Below are 17,500 nucleotides of genomic sequence, written 5' to 3'. Positions count from 1 at the left end.
TGACTATAAGAAATTCTTTGACTACTTAACTTCCAAAGTGGAGCACATTCTGACCCTCTTCCCTTTTGCAGAGATCTCCATTCTTGGAGACTTCAATGTTCACCACCAGCTTTGGCTTTCCTCTCCCTTCACTGACCATCCTGGTGAACTAGCCTACAACTTTGCTATCCTCCATGACCTAGAGCAATTGGTGCAACACCCTACTCGTATTCCTGACCGTCTTGGAGATACGCCCAACATTCTTGACCTTTTCCTGACCTCTAATCCTTCTGCTTATGCTGTCACCCTTTCTTCTCCGTTGGGCTCCTCCGATCACAATCTCATATCTTTATCTTGTCCTATCACTCCAATCCCTCCTCAGGATCCCCCTAAGCGAAGGTGCCTCTGGCGTTTTGCCTCTGCTAGTTGGGGGGACCTGAGGAGGTATTTTGCTGATTTTCCTTGGAATGACTACTGCTTCCGTGTCAGAGACCCGTCTTTGTGTGCTGAGCGCATAACAGAGGTGATAGTGTCTGGCATGGAGGCGTACATTCCTCACTCTTTTTCTCGTCCTAAACCTTCTAAACCTTGGTTTAACACAGCTTGTTCTCGTGCTATACATGATAGAGAGGTGGCCCACAAAAGGTACTTAAGCCTTCCTTCACCAGAATCTCATGCACTTTATATTTCTGCCCGGAACCATGCCAAGTCTGTTCTCCAACTAGCCAAAAACTCCTTCATTAACAGAAAATGTCAAAACCTTTCAAGATCTAACTCCCCTCGTGATTTCTGGCATCTAGCCAAAAATATCTCCAATAACTTTGCTTCTTCTTCTTTCCCTCTTCTACTTCAACCAGATGGCACCACTGCTATCACATCTATTTCTAAAGCTGAACTCTTTGCTCAAACCTTTGCTAAAAACTCTACCTTGGACGATTCTGGGCTTGTTCCTCCCTCTCCTCCACCCTCTGACTACTTCATGCCACGTATTAAAATTCTTCGTAATGATGTTTTCCATGCCCTCGCTGGCCTAAACCCTCGGAAGGCTTATGGACCTGATGGGGTCCCTCCTATTGTTCTCCGAAACTGTGCCTCCGTGCTTGCACCTTGCATAGTCAAACTCTTTCAGCTCTGTCTGTCAACATCTACCTTTCCTTCTTGCTGGAAGTTTGCCTACATTCAACCTGTTCCTAAAAAGGGTGACCGCTCTAATCCCTCAAACTACCGTCCTATTGCTTTAATTTCCTGCTTATCTAAAGTTTTTGAATCTATCCTCAACAGGAAGATTCTTAAACATCTATCACTTCACAACCTTCTATCTGATCGCCAGTATGGGTTCCGTCAAGGCCGCTCTACTGGTGATCTTCTGGCTTTCCTTACTGAGTCTTGGTCATCCTCTTTTAGAGACTTTGGTGAAACTTTTGCTGTTGCCTTGGACATATCAAAAGCCTTTGATAGAGTCTGGCACAAAGCTTTGATTTCCAAACTACCCTCCTACGGTTTCTATCCTTCTCTCTGTAATTTCATCTCAAGTTTCCTTTCTGACCGTTCTATTGCTGCTGTGGTAGACGGTCACTGTTCTTCTCCTAAATCTATTAACAGTGGTGTTCCTCAGGGTTCTGTCCTGTCACCCACTCTCTTCTTATTATTCATTAATGATCTTCTAAACCAAACTTCTTGTCCTATCCACTCCTATGCTGATGATACCACCCTGCACTTTTCCACGTCTTTTCATAGACGTCCAACCCTTCAGGAGGTAAACATATCACACAGGGAAGCCACAGAACGCCTGACTTCTGATCTTTCTAAAATTTCTGATTGGGGCAGAGCAAACTTGGTATTGTTCAATGTCTCAAAAACTCAATTCCTCCATCTATCAACTCGACACAATCTTCCAGACAACTATCCCCTCTTCTTCAGTGACACTCAACTGTCCCCCTCTTCTACACTGAACATCCTCGGTCTGTCCTTTACTTATAATCTGAACTGGAAACTTCACATCTCATCTCTAGCTAAAACAGCTTCTATGAAGTTAGGTGTTCTGAGACGTCTCCGCCAGTTTTTCTCACCCCCCCAGCTGCTAACTCTGTACAAGGGCCTTATCCGTCCATGTATGGAGTATGCTTCACATGTCTGGGGGGTTCCACTCATACTGCTGTTCTAGACAGGGTGGAATCAAGAGTTTTTCGTCTCATCAACTCCTCTCCTCTAACTGACTGTCTTCAGCCCCTCTCTCACCGCCGCAATGTTGCATATCTAGCTGTCTTCTACCGCTATTTTCATGCCAACTGCTCTTCTGATCTTGCTAACTGCATGCCTCCCCTCCTCCCGCGGCCTCGCTGTACAAGACTTTCTTCTTTCTCTCACTCCTATTCTGTCCACCTCTCTAATGCAAGAGTTAACCAGTATTCTCAATCATTCATCCCTTTCTCTGGTAAACTCTGGAACTCCTTGCCTGCTTCTGTATTTCCACTTTCCTATGACTTGAATTCCTTCAAGAGGGAGGTTTCAAGACACTTATCCACCAATTTTTGACCACTGCTTTGACCCTTTTAAGGGACTGGCATTTCAGTGGGCATTTTTTTTTTTTATTGAATTTTTGTTGCCCTTGGCCAGTATCCTTCTTACATAAAAAAAAAAAAAAAAAGGTAAGATTAGGTTAGGTAAGAAGACTGAGATATGAAAACATAGACCTTGAGTGTTTGAAGGATAAGCTTTCTCGATGTGAAATTCCTAACTTGACCGATAACATAGACACAGATACTGAAAAAAAAGGTAACTGATGCTTTATACAAGTGTGCCGACTCTAGCAGGTGTGTTGTAATACCTTGACAGAATTATGATGGGATGGAGAGGTGGGAGAGGTTAGTAAACGACCGCGATGATAAGCAAGTTTGGGTGGTGATAGATTGGAGAGATGAATATATAGAAAACGGGAATGCTGAAGTTAGACCTCCAAGTGAGGATTTCAGGGTTTATTATGATGAAACTTGTAATCCAGAAGACAGTACAGCTCCTGATCAGAACCAGTGCCAGACAGAGATATTTATTCCAGTTCTTGATGAGCAGATTCAGGTGATGAAGTGATTACTCAGATGAACAATATGAGACCTAACAAGTCCTGTGGTCCTGACGGTGCCTCTCCTGGTGTTTTGAAATGTTGACCCAATCAGTGGATTCTTACTCTGACAGCACTGTTCAGTGTAATCCTTTGCATCTGTCACCTACCCATCATCTTGGCGACTTGCCCGCATGTTTAATGCGGGCAAGTCGCTTTAAAACAAGAAGGGTGAGAAAAAAGAAGCATGTGATTATATATGGGGCAATCAATGTAATTAAACTCACTGGATAAATTGTTTGACTTAAATCTTAAGCTCGCGGTTGAGCAGTTGGTTTGTTCCATTGAGAAAGCAGGCAGGCAGCCAGAAGGGCAGAGGACGCATTGTACACATTGTGACGCTACGTATTGATAATGGATTTGGGTAAGAGGAAAAAAACTTAAGTCATTTGTTACGTTCGTTGATTTTAGAATGGCCTATGACAGAGTGCCCCTTAATGTATTGTTTATGATATTAGAGAATTGGGTGCGGGGCAGTTGTGTTGGCAATACTTGTATGTACACTGTTACGCAGAGTGTAGTGGGCACTGGTTGTGGTTGCTGCTACAATAGGAGCAAGGCAAGGTTCCCCAACATCGTGTATACTGTTTAACATATAAGTGAATGATTTAATTGCCTTGATAAAGAATAATTGTGGTATAAATGAATTTTTGACGTGGCTACATATGTTAATGTTAATGGGATGATACTTATTTTTCTCAACTACAAGACGGGGGAATGGAACATAAATTAAGACTGTTACAATAAAATACTGTCAAGATTACGGAATGCTAGTTAATAATAAGAAAACTAAATTTTTTGCACTGAATTGTTCTCCAGAAGAGCGTACAAAATGTACTGTGGGGGAGATGGTGGTGGAGTGGTGTGACAGCTGCACGTATCTTGGCAGTATTTTACTTGCAGTGTCGTCAGCAGTAGCTAGTCACGGCCAGGTGTAAAACTGCCCATGTATTAAAATTTGTTTCATTCCTTCAGAAGAATGGAGATGTTCCCTTTTATGTAAAGAGGCGAATGTCTGATGCAGCTGTGATGTCAGCTGTGCTCTGTGGGTTGAGTCGTGGCTGGGGGGCAACATAAAGGTGCGTCCACACGATCGAACAATGCTCGACGGACAAAATATGTTACCAACTACCAGTGGGAAAGCGGAAAGGCTCGTTGATGACGTCAGAAGCGAGCACCAAGTGGTGTACCGGACATTGTCCGTGTTCGCAGCATCGAAACGTCAGACACTGTCTGGTGTGGAATTATACGATACTGCCAGACACTCGACGAGCAAGAGTCACTTGGTTACAGGATTTTTCAAAGTCCGTCAGTTCATTAGTTCTCATCGTCCTGTGACCATGGCCAGCAGTACCTCAGTCAATGAGAAGAGTTGCCACTGGGACAGAAAAGAGACCCTGCTACTAATAGAACTATACCGGCAGAATCCATGCCTATGGAATGTAAAGTCTACTGTGTACAAGGATAGGAACAAACGTGTCGCGGCCATTAATGAAATAACGGCAGGACTGAATAGAAATGGATTATCTGTTACTGCTTCTGAAGTGAAGAAAAAAATAGAATCCATCCGTAGTCAATATAGGAGAGAACTACGAAAACAGGAGAAATCAAAGAAGTCGGGGGCTGGTGCTGACGACATTTACACCCCCATATTATGGTGTTTTGATGACCTCTGCTTCCTCAACGATGGCGACAGCAAGAGAGAATCCGTGTCAAGTATGGATAGCCAAGTGTCTCTTGTGCCTGAAGAAGTGTCTGATCATGAGGTGAGTACGTAATTGTCGTATATCTGTCTGTTTACCCTGTCTTTGAATGAAAAAAAAAAATGAAAAACCAAACAATGGCCATACATTCTTTATTGCCACAATCTACCTTTATAATACATTTTGTCAACAAAGCAATGTAAAATATGTTCAATATGCAACATTGGTGATTTTTATGATACATTACTATTATAATTTTACTCCCGAGTTATTGTAACTTAGCCTCATGTATGTCTGTTTTGCCAGATCACAGTACCTTCCTCATTGAAATATTTCATATACAGATTGCGTACAATTGTGCCGTTGATGGTGGTGTGTTCTTCATACTCGAGCGGTAGCATGCCAAGGATTTCATCAGCGTTTTCTATATTTGCATCAGAACACAAAGTTGGGGTGATAGGTGCTTTGCGAAGGTAATTATGTAGTGCAGTGCAAGCAAGAACTATTTTCTCTACTTTTTTTGGTTCAAGGTTAATGGCTTTATTGAAACACTTCAAATCTTTTAGCAAGTATCTCCGAATGCGTTTTCTACGGTGCGTCCGAGCTCTTGACAGTCGGTAGGAAAACACACGTTGCTCAAGGTTTTGATTTTGATGAGAGAAAGGCTTCATGATATGACGCTTCAGAGGAAATGCAATCATCAGCAACGATCACATATGGTAATATTTTTGAGCTGTTTGGGAGTACCTCATCATCTGGCATACCGGCAGATCCTGCTTCAATACGCTGGTTGAGAGAACAGTTACCCCACACTCCACCATCCGACACTCTTCCATTAGTGCCCACGTCAACATATATGAAGTTTGAGTCTGCATTGGAGACAGCCATTAACACTATGCTGTGGCTTCCTTTGTAGTTGTAGTAGAAGGAGCCGCTATCAGGTGGTGGCCTTATCAGGATGTGCTTCCCGTCAACTGCTCCGATGCAATTAGGAAAGTTCCATTTCTTGGAAAATCCCTGTGCTACACGCTTCCACTCCTCCGCTGTTTGGGGTGTCTGTTAATGAGAAAAATGTTATTAAAGGTCTTTTGTATGCGTTCTCGATATATATAATACATTATCCTCCTCTCTCTCTCTCTCTCTCTCTCTCTCTCTCTCTCTCCTCTCTCTCTCTCTCTCTCTCTCTCTCTCTCTTTCACAGGAAATTAAAACGATAATACACGTTGACATACACTAATGGCTTGTATCTATTTCCAGATTTTCAATGATCCTATACTTCAACAAAATGAAGATGGTTCTGTAACCCATACAACACCAACGCCTGTCACACCTGTCCCAAGTACATCGCATGATAATGTACCACCTGCAACGCCTGAGTCTTCACGCATTCAGACTCAAACTACCCGAGGGAGAAAAAGGTCTTTACTCACTGACGAGAGGCATGAGGTGCTTGAAGAAGCGCTTCATCAACTGAAAGAATTATCTCGATCGGAGAAGGATAGCGATGAAGAAAGTGCTTTTGGTGATGTTGTTACCAATGATTTGCGAAAGATGAATGTAGAAAATAGGATCCATGCACAGAAACTAATTTCTGAGGTACTTTATCTGGGGAAATTAGGGAAGCTCACCTTTACATCCAAGGTTGTTGGCTAATTATGTAGTACGACCATTATTGTCTGTATTGAAGTGGCATTAATATGTTAACAATAAATCTGTGACAGTTAAGTGGTAGTATGGTCTTTGTCCCTGGTTTAGAAACAATATTCATGAACAACTTTACATATGTGACATATGTGTAGAGATGCACTTTTATATGACGGGTTGCGCTTCAACGTGGGTAATGTACGAGTGGCCAAACACCAAGCACTTGGGTCTTTTTACATACACCTAACAAGATGTATATAATGTATGTAATTAATCTCGCGTCTATGCTTAACTGTAGAGATGTTCTTCACATTACGCAAGTCATATTCATAATATATGCACCGTCCACAAACAAGCATTACTTACCTTTAAGTATGGATCCTTAAGCACATCATAGATGGTTTGGCACATATCAGGAATGATTGCAGACAGACTCTGTTTTGAAATCCTTGTGCTGTATTGAAGTGAACTGTAGGAGCACCCGGTGGAAAGGTACCTCAACGTTGCTTCCAGACGTGCTGCAGGTGAAATGCTCTCCCTCATACAGGTGTCCTGCTTTGTTATAAAAGGTTTTAACTTTTCCAATAAATCGTAGAAGGTATTTGGGTCCATCCGCATATAGTTCGTAAAGTCCGATTCATAGCCAGTTCTCAATTCTTGCAAAATGGTTGCATGGCTTCCCCTTTCATTTCGTTTGTGCAACCAGTCCTTGCACCATTCCCTTCTTGTCATCTCCTCCTCCTCCTCACAGAGTACAGCAATGATCATGCTGCATAGTGCAATTTTTTTTAGCCTTCTTTTTTTTCTTGTGGACCATGGTAGTGATGTACTGCACCACTCGTCCAAGGCCACACACTGACCTTAAATGCCTGAGTTGCCAACGGACATCACCTTCGAACATTGTCCACCGGTCTTTGCCCTGTGAGCAGAGTTGAAACAGTGGTAAACAGCCTCATCTGGTACCACTGATTGTTGCCAGATCCACTTCCAATCGTTTCACCGCTTATGACGTCATCCTGCTTCTCCTCTGATATGGTAACGATTTTGTCCGTCGAGCATTGTTCGATCGTGTGGACGCACCTTAAAGCCTGTTGAAAAGCTATACAAATATAAGGTATGTAAAGCAGCTGCTTGGAGTACGATTGTCAACCTGTTCTGATGTCTGCTGTGTCGAGCTAGGACTTCCTTGGGCCTCCTTCAGTTAACTACTTAGTCAAGGCAAAACAGCGTAAATGTTTTCATAGTTTATGGCGAGATAGACAGCACATGAGGGATGATCCGTGGACACATATTGTTAAGGTTGTTCTCGACTCCAGCACTCGTACGGGTAGATATATTGACAGCCTGTTGGCAGATAATGTACACGATGTTGCACAAGGAAAACTGCTGTAAAACTCTCTATTACATAATTCTGTGTCATCGCATAGAACAGTATTCAAGACTCTTAACCCTGATCTTACTGTAGATAAACTGTACTGTGAGAGGAACTACCTTAATGAGGTGCATAGGATATCATATTGTCAATTTCGAGTTAGTGGACACTGGTTAGCAAATAGAAACGGGTCGTTGGAATAGAAGAGGGCGTGAACGATTGCCTGTGGAGGAACCTTTGTGCCTCTGTGGAGCTATACAAACAGAATTGCATGTGTTAGAGGCGTGTCCGCTCACTGGACACCGTCCGTGCCCACTATGGCTTTGTGTCTTGGGATCAGTTAATGGACCACCGGGAACACTTCAATGTCAGTGAGATAGTATATAAAATCTTATCGAAGTTTAACTAAGTCCTCCATTAATCTGCTTACTGTCTTCCATTGTTTCACTTATATTGTAGTGTAATTTTTATGGTACAAGTTGCATTTTAATGTATTTTAAATTTGTTCTGTGTCATATCAAACAATAATTATGAAGATATTTTGGTTGTATTCTAGTGAAGGAGAGGGAGACAAGGAAGGAAGTATGGAGGAGGAGGAGGAAAGAAGAGGAGAAAAAGCTGTTAATCGTCGTTGGGTTTTTATACTCTCTCTCTCTCTCTCTCTCTCTCTCTCTCTCTCTCTCTCTCTCTCTCTCTCTCTCTCTCTCTCTCTCTCTCTCTCTCTCTCTCTTTTTTTTTTCTCTCTTTTTTTATTTATTTTAACAAAATTTACATCAGGCTTAAAACAACACGTTTTTTTATGCTGTTATTTGAAAAGCCTATACTTAAATGTAAAGAATAAAATATATACAAAAAGTGAACTCATCCTACTATATATATATATATATATATATAGACATGATTAACACAGCACTAGTGTGGGGGGTTGTGTTATACGCCACCTGTGTGCAGCCACTTTCACTTGCTGGAGTGTCATTGTCTGTGTATCACTCGTGGCTGCCGTAAACACATTCCACAGTCTGGAGGTTCTGGCTGTGTAAGAGCGCTGGTGCTGCCTCGAGTAAGATCGAGGCACTTGCACCAGCATGTCACTGGAGGTGGTGGTCCTGGACTCCCTCTGGACAGCTCGTGGTGGGAGCCTTAGCGAACTGAGATGAGGGACCTCCAGAACCCGGGCCTTGTGCTGGACCACCAGCGCCGACACGTCCCGCCGATGCTCCAGCGACGTGACTCCGGTCTGCTCCTCCTGCTGCTGCTGCTGCTGCTGCTGCTGCAGTCCGTCCATCCCCACCAAGCGCAGGGCACGGCGTTGCACAGCATCCAGTCTCTGCAAGTGGGTGGTGGCACTCGACATCCAGGACAAGGCACTGTACTCCATACAAGGCCGTATCTGAGCCTTGTACAGTGTGAGGATGCCCCGGGAGTCGAGGTTTCCTGACATCCGACGCAGTGCAGAGACTCGCTGGGAGACCTGGTGGGCAACAGCAGCAACATGGCGGTCAAAGCGCAGGCCACAGTCCACTGTCACTCCCAGCAACTTGACGTGTTCCTGGAGGGGAAGTGTCTGGCCTCCAAAAATCAGACAGCCTGAGACGGCTGGGGAGGCAGCTGGGGACCGTGAGATGACCATGGCCTGCGTCTTTTCTGGAGCGAAGCTGAATTGCCACGCCTCTCCCCACTCCATCACCAGCCTGAGCTGCCTATTTAGCTCTCTAACGGTTCGCTGACTGTCGGAGCGGCAGTAGGAGCGGGAGAGATTGCAGTCGTCGGCGTATGCAAGCAGAGTCGGGATTTCCCGCAGGAGGTCATCGATGTACATGTTCCACAGGATCGGGCCCAACACTGAACCCTGTGGAACTGAGGCCTGTATAGGTAACTGCTGGGATGCCTGTCCATTGATGACTACTCGGAGGATTCTCCCCTGGAGGTAGTCCTCGAGCAGTGCAAGGAGGTTGCCCTGGATACCCTTGGCGCAAAGCTTTTTTACAAGCCCCGCGTGCCAGACCCTATCAAAGGCCCCAGCAATGTCCAGGGCCACCACAAGAGTATCCAGACCTTCGTCCAGGGCATCCTGCCAGCCCTCTCTCTCTCTCTCTCTCTCTCTCTCTCTCTCTCTCTCTCTCTCTCTCTCTCTCTCTCATCCTCTTCCCTGCCGTTGCACTTTTCTCTTCCTAGTTTTTATCTCTCTCTCTCTCTCTCTCTCTCTCTCTCTCTCTCTCTCTCTCTCTCTCTCTCTCTCTCTCTCTCTCTCTCTCTCTCTCTCTCTCTCTCTCTCTCTCTCTCATCCTCTTCCCTGCCGTTGCACTTTCCTCTTCCTAGTTTCTCTCTCTCTCTCTCTCTCTCTCTCTCTCTCTCTCTCTCTCTCTCTCTCTCTCTCTCTCTCTCTCTCTCTCTCTCTCTCTCTCTCTCTCTCTCTCTCTCTCTCTCTCATCCTCTTCCCTGTCGTTGGACTTTCCTCTTCCTAGTTTTTATCTCCCTCTCTACACATGGAGAGAGAGAGAGTTTATCTCCCTCTCCACACATGGAGAGAGAGAGAGAGAGAGAGAGAGAGAGAGAGAGAGAGAGAGAGAGAGAGAGAGAGAGATCACACTTCACCTCATCTTACCTCCATTCCAGCAACAGCCTTGAACCCTCTTCCTCCTCCTCTTCCTCCTCCTCCTCCTCCTCCTCCTCCTCACCTCATCTTACCTCCATTCCAGCAACAGCCTTGAACCCTCCTCCTCCTCCTCCTCCTTCTACTTTACTATCCTGTCTCTCATACTATGTAGTTAGTATAGAATAGTTAACCAAGCAACCTAGTAAGGATCCCAGGGTCTGTTGTTGCTTGGTCTTTCCTTTGTATTCCTTTGTATTCCTCTTCCTTCTCCTCCTCCACTTTTTCTTCCTCCTCCTTTTTCTCCATGAAGCCCTTGGGAATATAAACGATGAAGAGAATATTGTTCCACTCTTCTTTCGTTTCTCGTCTTCTTTATCATTCCGTTTGTTTGTTTATATATTTTTTCATTCATTCATTTATCCATTTATTCATTCACTGTTTCTTTCTTTCCTTCCTTTCTCTTTACTTCTATCCATTTTTTCCTTTTGTTTTTATTTTTTTCATTCATTTATTCATTATTTCATTTTTTTCCTTCCTTCCTTCCTTCATTCATTCATTCTTTCTCTTATTCCCTTCTCTCTCCCTCAGTACATTTATTTCTCATTTCTCTCCATCATATGTGTCAGCTGAACCTCTCTCTCTCTCTCTCTCTCTCTCTCTCTCTCTCTCTCTCTCTCTCTCTCTCTCTCTCTCTCTCTCCCTCTCTCAGACAAAGATCCGTATTGAGAAACGGTTTGGTCTCTCACCACGACTGTTTCCCAAGGACCCAGATATGGTTAGCCTGATTCTCAAGACTGTTTCCCTTTCCAGTATTGCATAAATCTTGTTAATCTTTCATTATAACATAAAAACACCTTTGAAAACTCGTGTAGTTTCCTCACGAATATTGTCAAGAAGTCAATAGGGATCACTAGCTGGGCTCTTTATACTGCTCCTCCCTTTAATAATGTAGAACTGTTGTTAGTCCCTCACTAGAGCCATAATATAGTTCTTAAAAACCTGTGTAGCTTCTGCATGGCTATTTTTAAAGGCCATAGAGATCATTAGCTGGATTCTTTATATTGCTTCTCCCTTTAATAGTGTGAAAATGTTGATAATCTCTCATTTAAATCGTAATATAATTCTTAAAAACCCGTGTAGCTTCAGCGTGACTTTCAAAGGCCACAAAGATGATTAGCCTGGCTCTCGCGATTGTTTCTCCTGTTTACTATATAAAAATCTTGTTCTATCACTAAAAGCATAAGAATCTCTCTTAAAAACCCGTGTCACTTCAACTAAAACCTTTTAAAATAGTGCAAGTGCGGCTTAGAAGTGTTTTACATTATAATCCTAAATGCAACGCTAATATTACTTCAGATACTAACGCTATGTTTACACTCGCGACCCTTACGCCTATTCAGGGGCGCATGATGGCCGCCAATGTTTATGTGGGTATTACGCTCGGTGAGGGGCACTTGAAGGCCGCCCCGCGTGTTAGCAGCGACGCGCGCCTTCCATTGTGACGCATTGGCGCTGTGTAATGCCTTTGTCTTGGCTGTTTGATTAATGCTTCCTGTGATATGTTGTTGACTTTGTTTAACTGATATCATTATGTGTGTGTGTGTGTGTGTGTGTGTGTGTGTGTGCCGCCACCATTCACTGCGTGGAGCGGCTGAACCATAATATTCATTAGCGGTAATTTGTTGCAGTTGTTGCATCCAATAATATCCACGTTGGTGGCCATAAACTCTCAGTTGGTGTACTTGCTGCCACATTTCAGCCCAGGATGATCCGCTGCTACGGTACACCAACACTAATTTACTCAATTGCAATTTCATGGAAGAGAGAAATTAGATTACAGGTTATTGAAGAGTGAAACGTAAAATAAATACCTTTTTGTACCACACAACCAAGACACGAATAGTGTGGGAACAGGGGACCACTGTACTGACATAATGCAGCTGTGAAGCACATTTTTTTTTTTATGTAAGAGTGGCACTGGCCAAGGTCAACTAAATATATGTATAAAAAAGGCCCATTAATCACTCAGCCAGTACCCCAATCATCCCTTAACATTCAACCACATTCCTACTCCATTCCTTTAATCCATTAACCAATAGATCAGTCAGTCAGTCAATCAGTCAGTCAATTAACCAATCAATCTGTTAGTCAACCAACCAGTCAAAAAAATCATCCCTTAACCTTTTCTTTCCCTCGTTCTTCATTCTTTCCATCCATCTCTTAGTTTCTTTTCTATGTATTAACACTCAGTTTCCATCCTTTCTCAGTCTTTTATCTCATTCACACCACATTTGTTTTCCAGCCCATTATCTGCTATTCACTATCATTATCCATTGCCTCTCTCTCTCTCTCTCTCTCTCTCTCTCTCTCTCTCTCTCTCTCTCTCTCTCTCTCTCTCTCTCTCTCTCTCTCTCTCTCTCTCTCTCTCTCTCTCTCTCTCTTCTTATACCCACAGTAATCTCAAAACAAACCCGTGATAAACCCTTCCTGGTGTTTGGAGTTCCCTGGCGTCTCTAGACAGGGTGCAATCAAAAGCTTTTTGTCTCATCAACTCCTCTCCTCTAACTGACTGTCTTCAGCCTCTCTCTCACCGCCGCAATGTTGCATATCTAGCTGTCTTCTACCGCTATTTTCATGCTAACTGCTCTTCTGATCTTGCTAACTGCATGCCTCCCCTCCTCCCGCGGCCTCGCTGCACAAGACTTTCTTCTTTCTCTCACCCCTATTCTGTCCACCTCTCTGACGCAAGAGTTAACCAGTATTCTCAATAATTCATCCTTTTCTCTGGTAAACTCTGGAACTCCCTGCCTGCTTCTGTATTTCCACCTTCCTATGACTTGAATTCCTTCAAGAGGGAGGTTTCAAGACACTTAACCTTTAATTTTTGACTACCGCTTTGGACCCTTTTATGGGGCTGGCATTTCAGTGGGCATCTTTTTTTATTGGATTTTTGTTGCCCTTGGCCAGTGTCCCTCCTTCATAAAAAAAATAAAAAAAAGAATCCATCAGTAGGGGGCCGTGACAAGGAGGCGGCGTGCCCTTATGTCCCCCCACGCGCCGCCATGAGGAGGTTCACGAGTAAGCTTTTCAGTTTCCTTGACGCGCCAAGTTAATAGGAGCGGGAAGTGAAGTCAGAGGAACATTTGGGTCCACGTGTTCCCTTAGAACCTCGTCTACTATGTCTGCTGCGGGGCGGAAGACATCTTCCATTGCCTTTCTCTTAACTATGGATGACACTTTTGTTGAGAGGGCAGGGCAGGCTTCGGGTGGATGGCAGTGGTCCATCTCTCCCCGAATATACTCATTATTATATTCTTTTATTACCACTGGACATGTTGTGTTTCTATTTCTTACAGAACAACGCCAATGTACACAAACGTTAGTTTTCCTTTTCACTGTGTATGAATACCCGAGACTATCTATAAGTTTATGTTGCCCTCTGTGTGGAAGAACAGATCTTTTCATATGTCACAATTTCACTGGGACTTTCTGTTTCAGAGTCCCCTGCTGCCACAGCACCATTGATAGGCGAGGAACATTCACCATTTTCTAGCACTGGGATTTCATTTGCTTGGGAGAAGCACAGGTGACACATCCAGTCAATTTCCCTCCCTTCTCTCATTGCTGCACGATATTCGTCCCTAGTTATTCCAGTTCCACATTTGCGATGTTGCCACAAACTGCATCTATCGCATAACAACGCCTCCTGTAAAGAATATAAAAGTATCCACGCACCAATATGTCATTATCACATTATAAGAATACACTTAGATTTCATTTTACCTGTAAAGGGCGCACGGTATTCCCGCACACCAAACAGTTACTCTCCATATTGACTGATCAGTCCTTCCTCCTCGAAGTGCAGGCGAAATCTAACCTGTTTCCCAAAGCAGTCCACCACCTCGTCTTCCCCTCGTGAAACAACCTAATACCTCGCTTTTCAGTCCCATCTTTCAATTGGTAAACTGTTGCTGCCTGGTAGTTGCATGAGAACTTACCAAACTGCTAACTGCTAACTACCGTCAACTGCCGTCATCTACTGTCACCTCCCTTTATTGATAACTAGAAATACATGTAAAAATCCCTACTTGTTATACATCCACCAATATTTTAATGAAACTTATTTCTTAGCTTGCTTACGAGGTCAGTTGTCATGGGAACGGTTTCGATACCTGAACGTTTCGCTCCTTAGTATGAATTTCGGTAGTTATATATTTTGTGTGTGTGTGTGTGTGTGTGTGTGTGTGTGTGTGTGATAGCAGGGAGGAAGGAGGGTGGGGTTGGAGGAAAGGAAAGAGGGAGATAGCAGGGAGGGAGAAGGGAAGGACTGGGAGGGAGAGTCTGGGAGGAAGGGAGGGAGGAGGGATGGGATGGGAGATAAGGCGACAAGCGTGTGTGCATGTGTGTCTGGGTGTGGGTGTGTGTAGTAATAATAATAATAATAATAATAATAATAATGATAATAATAATAATAATAATAATAGTAATAATAGTAATAATAATAATAATTATTATTATTATTATTATTATTATTATTATTATTATTATTATTATTATTATCTTTATCACTAAAATAATAATAATAATAATAATAATAATAAAAATTGGAAAGAGTCTCTCTCCCGAAAACTTTATACAACATTTTACATATCACAGCTAATTGCGATGGTAAGTGAGTGATTATTGGATTAAATTAGTTCACCCTTATGCAAAAAGTCTCTTAAAGACAATGGTGTATAGCTTGTACAGATGGTCCGAGTTGGTCATATAAATGGGCCGAGTTGGCGTTTGAAATGGGCCGAGACAGCGATGGGCCGAGATGGCCCGAAACCCCTTAATCTTCCCTAATTTGTTGTTTCTTGCTTATTCTGTTGATTTTCTGTTTCTCTGTTCATCTTTCATTTTCTAACCTATTTATGTTTATTTTTGTTTCTATTCATTTAAGAATTTTGTCTAAATATCCCTTGTTAATCATAGAACGTTAGAATACGAGGAGTGAGAAACATTACTTCAAAACACAATGCCTTGGTCAGGTGAGGCACACTGTCCAGCTCGCACCTTTTGTTGGGGAATCCGATCAGGCAGCGAACCACAATCATAACATCAGTTTATTGCTTGAAGTGTTTCAGCCTGAAATACAGCGCTTCCTTGATACACGCACATAACACAGTTCACATCCCTCTACAGTGTAAGCCAAGACAATGTAATACTACCCATACAAACATACACTTACAAAACGCAACACAAATCACTCCACTTCACACCTAACATCCTCAGCACAAATCACCACACAAACAAACCAACTAAACACCACAACTTGCTCCACAATATAATCTCAAATAAAATTTTATGAAAGAACTTACCTCAGTGGCCCACATCGACGCCCTTCGATCCACAGCAGCACAACCCTGACATGCCAACATCACAGCTCTCATCAAGTCCGGCGTCCTCTACATCCTCCGTGTGTCGAACAATAATACCCAACGTCCATGATCCCCTTACTAAACTTACTCACTGTCTCAGTCTTCACCAGAAAAAGCTCAATGGCAGCAATGGAAAGCTAAATCACAGCAGTGGAAGTAAATAAACACAAAACTAACCTGCACAAAGTAGACGTAACCACACACAAATCCCAAAGTACAGTGGTGGGCCGGCTTAGACAACCCGCCAGGCCGACCATGTTCACAGATAGTGGCTAAACGAAACACTGCCGAGATGCGCACCGCAAACCCTACTTAATTTGTAACAAGTATGCACACTCCCTAAAAATTATTCAAGACATACGAAACAAAATAAAGTAGCCAACATCTATCATTTTAATGATACAGTGAAATGGAATGCAACTCTCTCTCTCTCTCTCTCTCTCTCTCTCTCTCTCTCTCTCTCTCTCTCTCTCTCTCTCTCTCTCTCTCTCTCTCTCTCTCTCTCTCTCTCTCTCTCTCTCTCTCTCTCTCTCTTTTCTGCTACTGCTGCTGCTGCTGCCTCACCAGGGAGAGTCCCGCGGTATATTTTTCAAGGGTGATGCAACATTGTGTGCCTCCATTGTATTCAAAACTCGCTCTAGGGGAAGGCACTGCAGCTTTGAAGGGTGTTTGCACCATGGTGTGAGAGTTTGGCAGGAATTCAGTTTATCACTGTGGTCTTTATAATCGTGGTGAGAGAGAGAGAGAGAGAGAGAGAGAGAGAGAGAGAGAGAGAGAGAGAGAGAGAGAGAGAGAGAGAGAGAGAGAGAGAGAGAGGAGGGAGGGGGAGCAATAAAACAGGCTGTAGTGGTAGTTATTGGGGTTTTCAAGGGTGTCTGCTTAATGATATCGAAGGTTCAGCGGGAATTCTGTATTGACAACAGGAAAGACACCCATGAAAACACCATGAATTACTATGTTCTTTATAATCTTGAGGGAAAGAAAAAAATACGGTGTAGAGGAAGTCACTGGAATTTTTGAAGATGTATGATGGTATTGGAAGGTTAGCGAGAATTCTGTAATAAGAATGATAGCGATGAAAACAGTATCACTTTCATGAGAGAGAGAGAAAGAGAGAGAGAGAGAGAGAGAGAGAGAGAGAGAGAGAGAGAGAGAGAGAGAGAGAGAGAGAGAGAGATAAAGCAAAAAACAAGAGGCTGTAGTGGAAGTGATTGGAGTTTTTAGGGTGCTTGCATAATGCTGTTGACTTTTGAAATTGTCCATTTGGTTTTATCAGTAGAGTATTGGAGAAAATTCGCTACTTTATAATAGAAGGGAAACATTTATTAAGTATGTAGCAGCAACAACAATGTGGACTTAAGTAAATATAAGTGGATATTAAACTGCAACTGAATTTTATTTTATGTGTGTGTGTGTGTGTGTTCAAGTGCGTTCGTGTATAATATAAAACAATTTTCTTCACCAGCTGAAACAAATCTTATCCCACAAACCTCCGATATCCCACTCTGATTTCGCTGGACGTGGCGGTGACTAGCAGCTTGACTACTACTGCTACTGCTATTAACACCATAAGGAAAAAGAAAAACGGATAAGGAAACACGGAGAGAAGGAATATGAGAAAATTAAATAAGAATAGCGAATACAATATAATGATATTACTAAAAT

At 43.0% G+C, this 17,500-nt stretch overlaps 1 protein-coding gene and 2 long non-coding RNA genes across 3 annotated transcripts in view; 2 read left to right on the top strand and 1 right to left on the bottom strand.

Annotated features, from left to right (window-relative positions):
• Positions 1-17,500, top strand: part of LOC135104976 (uncharacterized) — a 102,626-nt gene that overhangs the window by 8,411 nt on the left and 76,715 nt on the right. The window lies entirely within an intron of this gene.
• Positions 4,386-6,461, top strand: LOC135104973 (uncharacterized). Its single transcript, XM_064012824.1, has 2 exons — positions 4,386-4,863; positions 6,058-6,461. The coding sequence occupies exons 1-2, from the start codon at positions 4,438-4,440 to the stop codon at positions 6,451-6,453; spliced, it is 822 nt and encodes a 273-aa protein (XP_063868894.1). The 5' UTR covers positions 4,386-4,437; the 3' UTR covers positions 6,454-6,461.
• LOC135104974 (uncharacterized) lies at positions 4,936-7,298 on the bottom strand. Its single transcript, XR_010270639.1, has 2 exons — positions 6,811-7,298; positions 4,936-5,856 (listed from the first exon to the last, which is right to left on the bottom strand). It is a non-coding gene; the product is annotated as an uncharacterized LOC135104974 (long non-coding RNA).

The sequence above is a fragment of the Scylla paramamosain genome, chromosome 11 (genome assembly GCF_035594125.1).
Source record: "Scylla paramamosain isolate STU-SP2022 chromosome 11, ASM3559412v1, whole genome shotgun sequence".
NCBI classification, from domain to species: Eukaryota; Metazoa; Arthropoda; class Malacostraca; order Decapoda; family Portunidae; genus Scylla; species Scylla paramamosain.
The sequence above is the reverse complement of the archived record's forward strand: the minus strand, read 5'-3'. Positions and strand labels throughout refer to the sequence as shown.

Coding starts and splice junctions, on each gene's coding strand:
- LOC135104973 (XM_064012824.1), top strand. CDS start 4,438: ATGGCCAGCAGTACCTCAGTCAATGAGAAGAGTTGCCACTGGGACAGA. Junction 4,864..6,057: donor AAGAAGTGTCTGATCATGAG/GTGAGTACGTAA, acceptor ATCTATTTCCAG/ATTTTCAATGATCCTATACT.